At 41.6% G+C, this 15591-nt stretch overlaps 1 protein-coding gene across 2 annotated transcripts; it reads left to right on the forward strand.

The window, feature by feature from the left end:
- The first annotated feature begins 1543 nt into the window (after positions 1-1543).
- On the forward strand, positions 1544-15174 carry LOC143285219 (uncharacterized). Of its 2 annotated transcripts, XM_076592466.1 has the most exons (9): positions 1575-1609; positions 3655-3713; positions 4131-4286; positions 5985-6071; positions 7659-7709; positions 8436-8487; positions 9250-9390; positions 10715-10774; positions 14477-15174. In XM_076592466.1, the coding sequence occupies exons 3-9, from the start codon at positions 4158-4160 to the stop codon at positions 15031-15033; spliced, it is 1077 nt and encodes a 358-aa protein (XP_076448581.1). In that variant the 5' UTR covers positions 1575-1609; positions 3655-3713; positions 4131-4157; the 3' UTR covers positions 15034-15174. The 2 variants fall into 2 exon arrangements, with proteins under 2 accessions (XP_076448580.1, XP_076448581.1); XM_076592465.1 differs by lacking the exon at positions 3655-3713 and having other exon boundaries at positions 1544-1609.
- Positions 15175-15591: the final 417 nt, after the last annotated feature.

A 15591-nucleotide genomic window follows, 5' to 3' on the forward strand; every position in this document is an offset into this window, starting at 1 on the left:
TGTGTGAAATTCGGGCTGCTCTCCCCAGGGAGAGCGCGTCGCTACACTACAGCGCCACCCTTTTTTTTTCTTTCTTTTTCTTTTTTTTTGTAGTTTTTCCTGCGTGCAGTTTTATTTGTTTTTCCTATCGATGTGGATTTTTCTACAGAATTTTGCCAGGAACAACCCTTTTGTTGCCGTGGGTTCTTTTACGTGCGCTAAGTGCATGTTGCACACGGGACCTCGGTTTATCGTCTCATCCGAATGACTAGCGCCCAGACCACCACATATATCAACAGAATAGTGAATACTTATTATCTTGTATTGCCGTGCGCATACTGGAATCCCCCAACATAATTGAAGGGGCGTACTCAAGAATGGCCCAGCTGGCGTGCTCTGACGAAGCGGCAAGCACACCGCGGCAGCTTTGAGAAGAACCGCCGCCGAAGCAGCATCGCCGAGGCCTGCCTCAGTGCGAGAAGAGGAAGGCCGACAGCAGCAGCAATGCCTGAAGAACCCGGACAGTTTCCCCGTGCCCTCTCTGTGGACACCCACGCAGATCCAGCTGGGACTCCATAATTATCGCTGTATTATGGAAGTCCTCAGCAAACGAGAATGAGAAGTGCGTGGACGTCGTCATCCCCCGGGACACTGACGACGGACTACCAGGCGGGGAGGGGTGGGGGAGGGGGGGGGGGTGGCGGAGGAGTGTGTGTGTGTGTGTGATTTCATTGTTGGACTTTCAATCAGGCTTAGGGTCAGGGTTCGAATCTACTGAAGTAGTAACGGCGTCTGTCAGTTACTGGTGGGTACGGGAAGGAGATTTCTCAACTGAGTTCCGATCTCCCAGGTCAGCTTTGTGCAGATCTGCTAGTGGCCGGTCTGAACCCGGCCCCTTCGTTTGTTAGTATTTGCACGTAGACACTGAAGATCGAATACACGTTAGGTTTTTTTCCCCCCATGTCAGTGCGGTTTGCGGTGGGTCAAGTTACTAGCGGGCCGGAGTCACGAAAATAGTTGCCAGCACGTTATAGAAAGAAGGATATAACTTATCGACTGAACAAACAGTTTACACGACACGACACACTGACGCGCGCGCGCACTGAAACACACACACACACACACACACTCTCTCTCTCTCTCTCTCTCTCTCTCTCTCTCTCTCTCTCTGTGCATAGATAGCAGTAGCACTGAATAGTTTGTACAAAATATCAGTTGCACTAGAGACTAGTGCATTGCACACACACACACACGGCACACACACACACACACACACACACACACACACACACACACACACACACGGCACTGGCACACACACACACACACACACACACACACACACACACTGGCACACACCGACACACCGACACACATACGCACGCACGCACGCACGCGCACACACACACACACACACACACACACACACACACACACACACACACGCTGCACAGATATCAATAGCAATAGTTCGATGTTTATTTATTTCCATAGTTGCATTACGTTGGGGTTATTTGGGAGGAATTGGTATATTTGGGTGACTTGCATACAAAACGTCTTTCATCTCAAACCATGTGCTTCCGGTTTCTCCTGACTGACATCTGACGACTATTCACGAGTTTTAATTAGAGTGAGTTTTGTATATCAAGTATGATTAGTTGCAAAGTTAAGCAAGCATGTGAGCGTGGGTTGAAGATTATGGAATTGCACTGTGTTTTTGCGAGTGAACCGTAAGAGTACGTCCTATTTTCATCTTTTCTGTTACTTAACAGGGCCCGTATGCACGTCGATCCGGATAGAGGGCTATCCGCGAGTAGCGCCTATTCGGGTGGATAGGCCGCAGATTTTGGTATGTACGTCAGAACGCATAAGCTATCCGACTGGGCTAAACGCGGATAAAGTTATCGGTGCCTCGGGGGTCAGATAGCGAGCCTAAACGCGGATAAATATGGCGGCATTGATGTTTTTCCAAGTGAGACAGCGACGGCAATTGCGAAGAAACCGCATCTTTCGTGACAGAAAGAACCCGTTTGACCTGTACGATGACCATGACCTGTTCCGAAAGTTCAGGTTTAGGCGGCAACATATTTGGGAGCTGACAAACGAGGTGGAAGGTGAGATACGGCTGGAGAATCGTGGGTTTACCTTGACACCCTTGCAGCAGGTGCTTGTTACACTGCGGTACCTGTAATAAAAAAGATCATACATTTTTTTAATTTCCTCGCTGGAGAAACTACACCCTGAAGCATTCATCTCTGTATGGACACTGTAAACACAAATATTTCTTTTACAAGTTGCACACACACACACACACACAAACACACAAACACACACACACGAATGCATACACATTCATTTACACACATGACCAATCCCCCCCTCCCTCCCCCCACCCCCTCGACACACACACACACACACACAGACACACACACACTTTTCTAACTTTATTATTATTATTATTGTTATTATTATTTGTTTTTGTTTATTTATTTATTATTTTTGTTCGTTTTTTTGTTTTGGGTCTAATATCACTTTACAGTGAATAGACGTTAAACTGAACACACACACACACACACACACACACACACTTTTCTAACTTTATTATTATTATTATTATTATTTGTTTTTGTTTATTTATTTATTATTTTTGTTTGGTTTTTTGTTTTGGGTCTAATATCACTTTACAGTGACTAGACGTTATACTGAACACACACACACACACACACACACACACACTTTTCTAACTTTATTATTATTATTATTATTATTTGTTTTTGTTTATTTATTTATTATTTTTGTTCGTTTTTTTGTTTTGGGTCTAATATCACTTTACAGTGAATAGACGTTAAACTGAAGATTAACACACACACACACACACACACACACAATAACAGGTTAAATGGAACAATGATGGTTGATCGATGCAGGCGGGGCAGTTGGAATAGAAGGACATCGCCATGAATTATCACTGATTAACGAAACAAAGAACAAAGTCAACCCACAACTCACCTCCGATGCCTTCGAACAAATTGGAGTCCGCTCCTATGATGTCGAGAATGATGTCTTCGTACGGGACCGGTGGTGGGGGTGGACCTCCTCCCGTTTTGCGTTCATCCCTCTTCTTATTCAACACAGCCCCTTTCATGGAACGCCATTTGTCTTTCAATTCCTGCACCGTGCGAACCGCCACTCCGCACGCCTTCACCTTCTCGGCTATCTTTTTCCATGTATCTGTCTTCTGAGGGTTGGTTACACTCGGATTCAAACTGCTGAATAACAGCGCACGTTCCACCTGCATCTCTTCCAGAAATACTAGAATTTCATCAGCACTGAAATTTGGCTTCCTAGTGCGCTTTGAATTCTCCATGGCAAGTAATACAAACAATAAAAACTGGGACTGACGAAAACCGACGAAGCACGTACCAGCGGTAGTTCCACGAGGGAGGGTATGTCTAAACCGAAAGCAATGCCTGCTGCACCGCGGTTTTCCAAAGAATCTATAAATAGCGCGCCGTGTCCTGCCCCGTAAACGCGGAGAGCTATTCAATCGCGAATAGGGCGACGTACATACCAAAACCGGAGAGGGGCTAATCGCGTTTAAGCTCCGAATAGCTGACCGCGTTTAAGCCCTAAACGCGAATAAGCTAATCGGGTTTGACGTGCATACGGGCCCAGGTCACTGTGCGCACATTCTTGCTTCAATGGAGTGATCACATTCATGTATTCTGTCACTGGTAGGTGTGTGTGTATGTGTTGGGGGGAGGGGCGTGAGTCTGCAGGAAAAAGCACTAATTCTAAAGATATTTATTTTGTAGTATTTAGGCTAGTAGAGCACTCCAGCAAGCGAAGCACTACCAGGGGATAAAGTGTGAGCGTTTCAGTCACTTACTATCATTTGTGTTGCACATGTTGTTTATAATAGTGAGTACACACAGAAACACACACACACACACGCACACACTACCACACACCATCTTTTTCACCTGAAAGTGAACAGACATTAAAAACAAAATGAAGTGCAAACACACACACACACACACACACACACACACACACACTATCAGCTGTGCCTTTTCTTCTTTGGATGTGCATGTGTGTGTGTACTGTTGGAATGATAATTTTTTAGATAATGTTCCAGAATGTTGTTGCAGGTGCCCAGCAGAGTAGAGGCAGCCAGGATGAAAAGCTCGAAAGTGCCGCAGAACTTTGTCTCCATGGCAGACAGACTGCGCTGTGAGGATGCAGACACCACTGACAGTGCCAGAACTGAGGACACAGAACTGTGGCTGGTCCAGGTGCCACAAGGGGTATGACATAGTTTTTTTTTGTGTGTATGTCTGTATACATGTGTGTATGTGTGTGTGTGTGTGTGTACACGTTTGAGTAGAAACACAAACAGCGCCAACACTGAGGTTACAGAACTGTGGTTGGTCCAGGTGCCATGTGGGGTATGAATTACAGTGTGTGTGTTTATGTGTTTGTGTGTACATTACTACATGAAAGTGTGTCTACCCATTTGAGTGGAGATACAAAAGGCGCCAACACTGAGGATACAGAACTCTGGTTAGTCCAGGTGGCACATGGGGTATTAATTAGTGTGTGTGTGTGTCACTGAGTGTGTGTGTGCGTGTGTGAGAGAGACAGACAGACAGACAGACAGACCGAAGATGAAGAAAACCATGTCAGTTTGTAATGTGTCTGTGTGAAGGTGGTAAGGTTGATGCTCTTTAGTCTCAAGTTTTGAACGATAGGAACATCTTGATGTTATGAATGTGCAGAAAAGCTAGTACTTTTTTTTCTTTTTTTGAAAATAATCATCATTGACCTGTTTAGTGCCAGAGAATTTGATAGAAAACTGTTTTCCCCTTGTGAGGGAATTTTGAGGATTCAGGGATAAAATTTACTTTTAAAATTCCTTCCACAAAAACTTAGGAGATACAGAAAGAAAGGAATTGTTTTGTGAACAAATATGAATATAACTTCAGAATCTGTGCTTTCTTTCTGGAATTAGTTTGATTGTACTAGGTAGCACACTTCATGTGGTCCAGTTAACAAATCATAATCAAGAAGGGGTCTTCCACCTGACTTATGCTTATTTACGTAGTCTTTTTTTTTTTCCTTCATAATTCAGACACATCAAACTAATTGTTAAGAGTCTGTTAATGTTCACTGAACTTTAGAAACTCTGAGTCTGAAGGAGGAACAATTCGAATAGATGTGGGATGTTAGTGGACATGTTACACACAGGCGTAATGGCAACACTTTTTGTAGGAAGTTAGCTGACATCTTAATGAATTGGTTAAAAACAAAACAAAAAAACATAGTGTTAGAAAAATACCTACAACTCAGTACAAGTAATAACATCCTTACTAAACTTTTTAACAACAACAATGAGATTATTGTAAGAAAATCACAAGGTTTGATGGTGTTTTGATGTGATTCTTGATCATCAGATTGTGTGTGTGTGTGTGTGTGTGCATTTGTCTTCAACTTCATTTAGCACTGCTTGAGGTTAATGATGGCTAGATCATAATTATTGAAAACATGCCTGTTTGAAATTCCTTACACAGTTACACTGACTGTTTCTGACTGGTGGTTTGTGCAAGTGGGTCATGTAATGTATGTGGAGAAGTGTTTGTTTTTTCTGTGAACCAGTGGTTGAAAATGTTCTTTTTCTTGTTTTTATTTCAGATCAGCATCTAGACCAACAGAAATGATGTTGGACACCTGTTAAATCTGAATATGTGATGGATAAAAAAAACCATCACCACCAAGAACTGTTGATTGTTATTGCTCCACAAGTCATTAAAACAAAAGCAATATGAGATCAGTATCTGGACCAACAGAAATGATTTTAGACACCTCTTTGTTAAATCTGAATAATATGTGATGGATAAAAAATATTTAAAAAAAACAAAAAAAACACCACCACCAAGAACTGCTGATTGCTATTGCTTGGCAAGTCATTGAAACAAAAGTAGTGACTGATGACTGTGCTGTTTCAGTTTGACGTGTCAGCATTGAGCAAGCTGGACATGGGCGTGCTTGGCGTGTCGGGTGGGACACAGACACTGAAGGTTAAAGCTGAACAGGTACAGTTGGTATTTTTGTTTAGTGTGTGTTTGGGTTTGGTATGGTTTTTTTAGCTTGACCAGTTAAAGCAAAGTAGTTGCAATAGTGATGTTTTTTTATTCTAGAAAGGCGACGGGCGCAATAGCCGAGTGGTTAAAGTGTTGGACTTTCAATCTGAGGGTCCCGTGTTCAAATCACGGTGACGGCGCCCGGTGGGTAAAGGGTGGGGATTTTTCCATTCTCCCAATTCAACATGTGTGTAGACCTGTCAGTGTCTGAACCTGCTTTGTGTGTATTCACACACAGAAGATCAAATACGCTTATTAAAGACCATGTAATCCATGTCAGTGTTAAATGGGTTATGAAAACATACCAAGCATGCACACCCCTGAAAGCGGAGTATGACTGCCTACGTGGCAGAGTAAAAACGGTCATGCACGTAAAAGCCCACTCGTCTACATGCGAGTGAACGTGGGAGTTGCAGCCCATGAACGCAGAAGAAGAAGAAGAAGAAAAATTCTAGAAAGGCCATGAACCCTGTTTTAAGGGGTAAAAGTTGTATGTTGTATGAAGTCTGTCGTGTCCAACTATGACCATCAGAACAGCAGAGGAGGCAACTGCTGTCCCAACTATCTGGGCTAGAGTTTGATTCTTGTGGAGAGTGCTTGCCAAAGTTCCATCCCCATTCTCTCGGCCAAGAGGGTTTTAGGACAGTCAGTGTTAGGATGGTTTGTAAACACATTTTAAAGTAAATTAATGACATGCGCATAAATACTGTACCTATAATTTATGAATGCTGTATATATTTGTAATTGAAAATGAGTAGGAACATAAAATGGAAGTGGAATAAATCATGAATACAAAACAAAAAAATAAAGTAACAAACAAATATGTATCTATTTGATTTCAAAATGAAAAAAGAGAGGGTATTTTAATTTCTGTCAGTTTACGCACTCAGAGAGATAACTACTTCAAGAAGCAGGCACACATATTTCACCTACATACATATTTTTGTAGAAAACATTCTGAGACTTGCGGGAAGTGTTCACATACCATTGTTTCCATGGCTTATTGGTTGAACGTCACATGGATACAGGTAGTAACATCAGTGTTCTTGTTGATGGGAAGATTACGTAAATCAGTTGTCTTGGGAATGAATCGAGGGGGCCGAGTCGAATCAAGTACACAGAATGTAAGAATACAATACAGACAATCCACATGCAGCAAATTAAGGCCAAATGAATACGCTTAATAGCCAAAAAAAAGCCTAAGACGAGACAGAGCGTAAACCTGACAAGATGGCATGGAGAGCCTTGGCCAAAGGAATGATTCAGTGCTTATAGCTTTTAGAGGCGTTTGATTGGCTAAGAGCGGACCGGGCAAGACGGCTCGTCTTTTCACTGTTAACCGCGCGAAATTTGGCCAAGCAGAGTAAACCGATAGGCCTAGTTTACATCAGTTTGACATGGTAAGTATATGTATCACCAAACATGGAGTATAATACAAACTCCTCCTCCTTGGGGTGATCACTGTGATATATGACTTTTGCATTAAACTCAACAAGTTGCTTGAAAAGTAGGTGAAGTGTGTACATGTAATTGTTTCAGGAGGAAAAGAAATTGTACTACTCTGTTGCTGCCTTCAGGGATTCAGCCGATGTGAGTTGTCTCTGGTGTCACCACTCTTGTTAAGTGTGTGTGTGTGTGTGTGTGTGTGTGTGTGTATGTACTGGCATTGCTGTTGTGTATTGTATTGTGTAGTATTTTATATTGTATTACTTTTGTTAATATATATTTCTCTAAGTGAAATCAGGCTGCTCTCCCAGGTGAGAGTGCATTGCAACATTGCAGAGCCACCTTTTTTTTTTTCTTTTTCTTTTTTTTTTTTTGGTCTGCAAGTATATTCGTTTTACTATCAAGTTGGATTTTGCTACAGACTTTCGCCAACGACAATCATTTTGTTGTGGTGGGTTCTTTTACATGTGCTAAAGTACATGCTGCACATCAGACCTGGTTTATCATCTGAAAGACTATGTGGACGTATACATGTGTGAATTATCTCTGTGTGTGTGCATTTTGGGTTTTTTTATGTAATATCCCTGTGTGCGGAAGAGTGTATATGCATGATTATCATAAGTGAGGTTTAATTTTATGGAATGTGCAATGTTTTGAGTTAATGCATGCTTTCATTTTTGTGTCTGCTTGTTGAAAATAGAATTAGATGAGAAGAAGAAGAGCAATGGCAAGGGTGCAATTTATTTTTAGAAAAACTGATATGCACATATTGTAAATCTTTGCAGTTGTGCATATTTAAACTGCTGTTGTGAAAGACATGGCTTTTACTTACTCTTTCCTGCATTTAACTTTCAGTTTGTTTCTTTTCAGTGCAAGAAAATGTCCACTGTTGTCAGCAGTGCCAATGGAGATATTTCTCTGGGTGAGTCAGTGACAGTGTCAGTGACATTATGTTGAATTAAAATACATGTTCATTTCAAGCCCTGCTTCCCGCTTATTCGATTCTCTCTGTGTAAAGCCAATGAACAAAAAAGTCATTGAAGCTTTCGTTTGAACAAAAGTGATGCAGTCCCACAAGGAAGAAGTACAGATAAAGAGTGGTGACTGACCAGCCGCCGTGGCGAAGTGGTTAGCATCGCGGACTGACGGCTGGAAGGACGTGGGTTCGAATCCCAGTGGAGGTGGGTTTTTCGGCCCGTGGCCGGCTCCTACCCAGAGTTGAGTGTGCTGTGGGCTTAGATGGGGAGACTGGGACCACACAGTCGAGTGTCATCCACTTCAAGGATGCGTCTTTGGGTGTGTTGCTCTAATTACCTGACCAACACTGCAAGTGTCTGTATCTCTCGGGCCTGGTTAACACCGGGATATCATTATGACAGGAAGTGTAGAGTACAGCCTTGTCACGCAGTCCCAAACCAAAATGGACCTCCACAGCAACATCGTCATTGTCATCGTCTTCCTCCTCCTCCATCATCATCAATATAAAACAAAACATAACTTCTGTAGAGAGAGGGAGAGAGAGACAGAGAGGTTCTGTAGAGAGAGGGAGAGAGAGACAGAGAGGTTCTGTAGAGAGAGGGGGAGAGAGAGAGAGAGAGAGAGAGGGGGGGGTGCAGTGAACCAGTCACATCCACAAGATTGACAAACCTGGCATACAGTACAGAAATGACAGGCGTTGTTTCAGGGGGTGATGTGCAGAACATGCTGGTGGTGACAGAGACAGCGGCCCACTCTGCCTGGCACGTCGACAGTGCCCTGCTGGCACCAAAGAAACCTGTGCCCATGCCGACTGGCCTCAGAGTGCGCTACACACCTTTTGGGGCAGGTATGCACAACATACATAAAAACTGTTGTTTTTTCCCCTAACATAGCAGGCTTTTTCCTTCCGAAAGCGAATGATTAGAGTCGTGATTACAGTGCCATATACATCAGTCTCGTGCGATATGCCAATGTTGACACTTTTATCAAAACATTTTATGCTTTGTCAAAATAGAGGAAAAAAGAGTAATAAAATATAGACAAAGAAAAAAAAAAGTAAAAGAAGATGAGGAATAAACATACTACATGAAATAATAAGAAATGTTTCACCTTGCTTGGGGAACATGAAACTCTCAGCACATCAAGGGACACAACCTTGATATGACAGTGGAACTCTCCTGGTGACCAGAGAGGTGGTGCCAGAGACATGCATCTGTGTGTGTGTGTGTGTGTGTGTGTTGTATGTTTGTGTGCGTGCGTCTTGATATGACATTGAAAATATCCTGGTGACCAGAGAGAGGGTGCCAGAGACATGCGTCTGTGTGTGTGTGTGTGTGTTGTATGTTTGTGTGTGCGCATGTTGTTTGTGTGCATGTGTGTGTGCGTCTTGATATGACATTGAAAATATCCTGGTGATCAGAGAGGTGGTGCCAGAGACATGTATCTGTGTGTGTGTGTGTGTTGTATGTTTGTGTTGTTTGTGTGTGTGCATGTTGTTTGCATGCATGTCTGTGTGCGTCTTGATATGACAATGAAAATATCCTGGTGACCAGAGAGGTGGTGCCAGAGACATGTATCTGTGTGTGTGTGTGTGTGTGTGTGTGTGTGTGTGTTGTATGTGTTGTTTGTGTGTGTGCATGTTGTTTGCGTGCATGTGTGCGTGCGTCTTGATATGACAATGAAAATATCCTGGTGACCAGAGAGGTGGTGCCAGAGACATCCATGTGTGTGTGTGCGCGTGCGTGCATGCGCATGTTGATTGTGTGTGTGCTTCGTTTCTGTGTATGTGTTTGTGTGTGTGTTTATGTATGTGTGTGTGTGTGTGTGCGTGTGTATGCTGTGTGTGCATTTTTGTATGTATGTGTTATATGTGTGTTTGTGTGTGCATGCATTTGTCCAACGGTGTGTGTTGGTGGTTATTAAGTGATAGCTTTAAATATTGTCTAGTACTTTCTCAAGAGTAAAAAAAAAAAAAGTTACAGCATTCTTGATACATTGAATGTTCTTTGATGTGCCAATGTCATTTTATATACTATGCAATCTCTTGATTATTCAAACATATACATGTCTTTTAAATGCATACGTTATGTTTGTGTACTGTGAATGTAAGCAAAATGACCACATGCCAATTTCTCTTTGGATATAATCAAGTTGACATGCATTTTCTGCAGGCACACCATGTCCAAGCATCTCCGGAAAGTCCAAGAAAAGAAAGAAGAGCGTATCAAAAGGTAAAAACAATGAGTCAGAGAGCTGACCTCTCTTACCTGTGCTTCAAATTATATGTGTGTTTGTGCGAGGATGTTTGCGTAAGTGCTTTTCGCGATATTGTAAAGCGCAGAGAGTTTCAAGAATATGCGTCATCGCAAGATGTCTTAATAAATAAATAAATAAATGAAGTAACTTAAGCAAATTATGATTTACAACTTAGCCGTATGAAGAGCACAGGAATAGGAGCCGTGATGGCTGCCGTAAAAAGAGGGCGCTAGTCAGGGGGGCAAAAGGGAGGTTACCTACTTCCGGGAGGTTATCAGCCGTAGCTACTTTTGTTTTCTCCGCATAGGCAGATAGTAGTTTGCATAGGACAGGAATGTCAGACCCCTGCCGGAGTCTGCACTAGTGGGTCACGGTAAGTATGTTACTTAAACGTAATTTTAGATAGAAAATTTCCCTTTACAGTGGGTTTTTATTTTTTGTTGTTTAATTAATTAATGTATTTATTTATTTTTTTACACTGAATGACAGTCTTTTGTTACATATTCATGTGTCTACTGTCATTTGAATTTTTGACTTTTTACTATTATTTTTGGAGGGTGGCCTCAGTTACATACAAGTCCACGAAACAATTTTTTTTGTATTTCTTTTTCTTATTCAGTTCTTGTTTGTAATGATGTGCTGCACATGGTTTTGCAAGTGTGAAAGAAATTCCTGGAAAACAACAAAAACCAGAAAAAGAAGCAAGAACAAAAACAGGAGAGAAAAAAAATACTCCTGCACCCTTTTTTTTTTTTACCTTTTTTTTTTTTTTTAAGCTCTCTTTAATGCTCAACAAGTGCCAACACGTCTGGGTTTCCTTGTTCTTAGTGCGTATGACAGCCAATCCTGTAGCCTGTAACCCTTTCACTTACTCACTGCATGTGTGTGTGTCTGTGCAAGTGTGTCTCCGTACTTTTTTTTACTTGTTAACACCAAGGTCAGTTTCGTCAGTAACCTCCATCCCCCTCCAAGAAACCAGGATCAAGCTTTCATTCTGTGCGCTGCTCAGAACATTTCTGTGTGTCCACTAGGGAGAAAGCTTTCATTCTGTGCGCTGCTCAAAACATTTCTGTGTGTCCACCAGGGAGAAAGCTTTCATTCTGTGCGCTGCTCAAAACATTTGTGTCCACCAGGGAGAAAGCTTTCATTCTGTGCGCTGCTCAGAACATTTGTGTCCACCAGGGAGAAAGCTTTCATTCTGTGCGCTGCTCAAAACATTTCTTTGTGTCCACCAGGGAGAAAGCTTTCATTCTGTGCGCTGCTCAAAACATTTCTGTGTGTCCACCAGGGAGAAAGCTTTCATTCTGTGCGCTGCTCAAAACATTTCTTTGTGTCCACCAGGAAAACTTAAAGGACAAGTTGTCCATTTCCAAATTAATAGTAATAATAATAATAATAATAATGGATACTTATATAGCACACTATCCAGAAATCTGCTCTAGGTGCTTTACAAAAACGCTTTTGATAACATAAAACATTATATCTATGTAACATACACACACCAAAATGTGACCACACACACACACACGCACGCACGCACGCGCACACACGCACGCACGCACACACACACACTGCATACATACATTTTAACATACATGTGTATCTAACAGCTACCCTAACACATACGCACACATAGGCAGGCACAAACTTACATAAACACACGCACACACAATACACATTCATATACATGCATGTAGTTGTGGACCTGCCACAATTGAACTTATTGCTGAGGGAAAAGGTGAGTTTTGAGACGAGATTTAAAAGATGCGAGGGAATCAGAATGACGGAGGTTATCAGGGAGCTTGTTCCACGTCTTTGGCGATTGAAAAGAAAACGATCTGTGTCCATAGGTCTTACTTCTGACGTGAGGTATCCTGAGAAGTCGAGTATCAGAGGAAGAACGGAGCTGGCGAGACGGGGTATAGATATGGATGAGTTCAGAAAGATACTTGGGGCCAGATCCGTTGACTGCAGAAAAGGTCAGAGTGGATAGCTTATAGTCTATTCGATCAGAAACAGGCAACCAGTGGAGAGACTGAAGGAGAGGAGAAACATGGTCAAATTTAGAAGCTCTGCAAATGAGTCTGGCAGCGTTATTCTGAATTCGTTGGAGTCTAACAGGTATTTGGGAAGGCCGGCCAAAAGAGAGTTGCAGTAATCCAATCTTGAGAGAACCAGAGAGCATACAAGTGTCTTGGTTGCATCGGTTGAGAGATAGTGGCGGATAGAGCTGATTCTACGCAGTTCCAAATAGGCAACTTTACAGATATTCGAAATGTGCTGTTGGAAGGAAAGAGACTGGTCCAGGATTACACCAAGACTGCGAACAGAGGGAGAAAGTGAAACAGGTGTGCTATTGATCAGAACAGAGTCAGGAAAGGAAGGATGTTGACGAAACTTCTTTGGACAGGTTATCATCAATTCAGTCTTATCATCATTTAATTGCAGCTTGTTGAGAGTCATCCAGTCCTTTAGGCCAGCAATGCACTCCTGTGTTTGAGTCACCAGTGCATCAAATTCAGCTATGGAAGCCGACTGATAAAGTTGTGTGTCATCAGCAAAGCTCTCATGCGACATCGCATGATGACTGATGACATCTGACACAGGAGCCGCATACAGCACAAAAAGAACAGGACCTAGGACGGACCCTTGTGGGACACCATATTTCAAGGCAGATACTCTAGAGTATGTACCATTTACACACACTTTCTGTGTACGATCTGACAGGTAAGACGTGATCCATGCTAGTGCAGTGTCACGAATACCAAAGGAAGTTTTAAGTCTGTTCAAGAGGATAGAGTGGTCGATAGTGTCAAAATCTGCTGACAAATCTAAGAGAGCGAGAACAGATATCTTATCCTCATCAAATCCCGAAAGCAAATCATTCACTATTCTAAGAAGGGCTGTTTCGCAACTATGACCACGTCTATAAGCTGACTGGTGGGAATTAAGTAAGCCATTCTGCTCCAGATGAGCTAAGAGCTGAGACAATATGATCTTTTCTAGCAGTTTTGATAAAAATGACAGATTAGAGACAGGTCGATAATTTTTCAAACAATTATGATCCAAAGATGGTTTCTTGATGAGTGGACGTACAATAGCAGACTTGAAGCTTTCAGGGAAACAACCAGACAGCAAGGAAGAGGCCATTGCCATTAGCCTTTTCTTCCTCGTGCAGTTTGAATGTTTGTTCTTCAATTTTTATCATTGTTGTTTTTGTAACATGTCGAGTTAGTAAATCCTGCCACTTCGATTGGCTGAAGCAGTTTGAATTTTTAATCTTAAGTTTGAAAACAACAACAACAAAAAATATATATATATATATATATATATATATTTTTTTTTTTTTTTTTTTTTTTTTTTTTTTTTTTTTTTTTTAATTGCATGTCATAGTCAATTCATACAAAGTAAATCCTGCAAGTTTGATGAGAACATCCAGTACCAGACTCTCGACTTTAAATTAATTTACATGTTCTCATTTCTGTTGTGTTAATTCAGTTACAAATTGCAGCAGTGGTGACCAGAGACAATATTCTGGTTTTAAAGCAGACAATAAAAGCACTGTTCTTGTTAAACCTTTCTGTTTTTCTTTCTGAAAATTAGCTGTATTTTTTTCCGATATTTTTGCTGATTGTTTTCTTTTTCTTTTTTTTCTCTTTTTTTTTTGTGCTGTGCAGGTGAAGAAGCTGACGACAAAGGTGTCAGTGATGAGTTCCAGAAGAGCAGCAAGAAAAGAAAACGAGAGGCAAGTCCAGACGAATGTGGCGAACCGTCTCCAAAGAAGAAAAAAAGGAAAAGCAAAGACAGGCACTCCGAGTCAATGGAACTTCAGAACGAGGACGTTCCAGATGGTTGTGATGAACCGTCTCCAATGAAAAAGAAAAAGAAAAGCAAAGACAGGCACTCCGAGTCGATGGAACTACAGAACGAGGATGGTCTGGATGGATGTGATGAACCGTCTCCAATGAAGAAGAAAAAGAAAAGCAAAGACAGGCACTCCAAGTCGATGGAACTTCACAACGGAGATGGCGAGATCACAGAGGGCGACACAGTGTCCAGAACACACAAGCACAAGCGCAGGAAGTCTGAGGGGACAGCGTTGAATAGTTCTTCAGCTGGTGAAGACTCCTTTGTGATTGACGGTACTGCTGGTGATCTGGGACTGAAAAATGTGACGGACACTAACAAGAAACATAAAAAGTCCAAGAAGAATAAAGAGCACAGGACAGTGTAAAACTTCACAAGAATTGAAAGCAAAAAAAAGGGGGTGTTGGGGCACGCATGTGTGAAAATGAAAAAAAACGAGCCGATGTGATTGTTATAAAACCCAAATCATCAACATTTCAAAAATTAAATATTCTAATTTGTGTGGTTATCTGCTGTGTACAAAGGTGTGCTACAGTTTCTTTTGTTGTTTTTTTAAGACCTAACTGCTACAACCAGAAACATGACTAGAATTTATCATTATTGCATCAAAGATTTTTTTTTTTTAATTTACATACAGCTTTGTTTTTCTTTCATTTTTCTGTAGGGCATCAAGCTAATTTGTCATATGGTGTGTGTGTATGAGACAGATATCTAGACATAGAGAGGTGAGGGACTCAATGACAAAAATACTTAATGATGTACATGCCCATAAATGACAACATAACTCGTCTGCACAATGGTGAATGCTGCAAATACACACATACCATGTTCCTACATGTATATATATACACACACATGTACAACACACAGTGCACATTCAGTGTTCTCCACATAACCACATACAAAAATTCCAGCATTCACACAT

The sequence above is a fragment of the Babylonia areolata genome, chromosome 8 (genome assembly GCF_041734735.1).
Source record: "Babylonia areolata isolate BAREFJ2019XMU chromosome 8, ASM4173473v1, whole genome shotgun sequence".
Taxonomy (NCBI): Eukaryota; Metazoa; Mollusca; class Gastropoda; order Neogastropoda; family Buccinidae; genus Babylonia; species Babylonia areolata.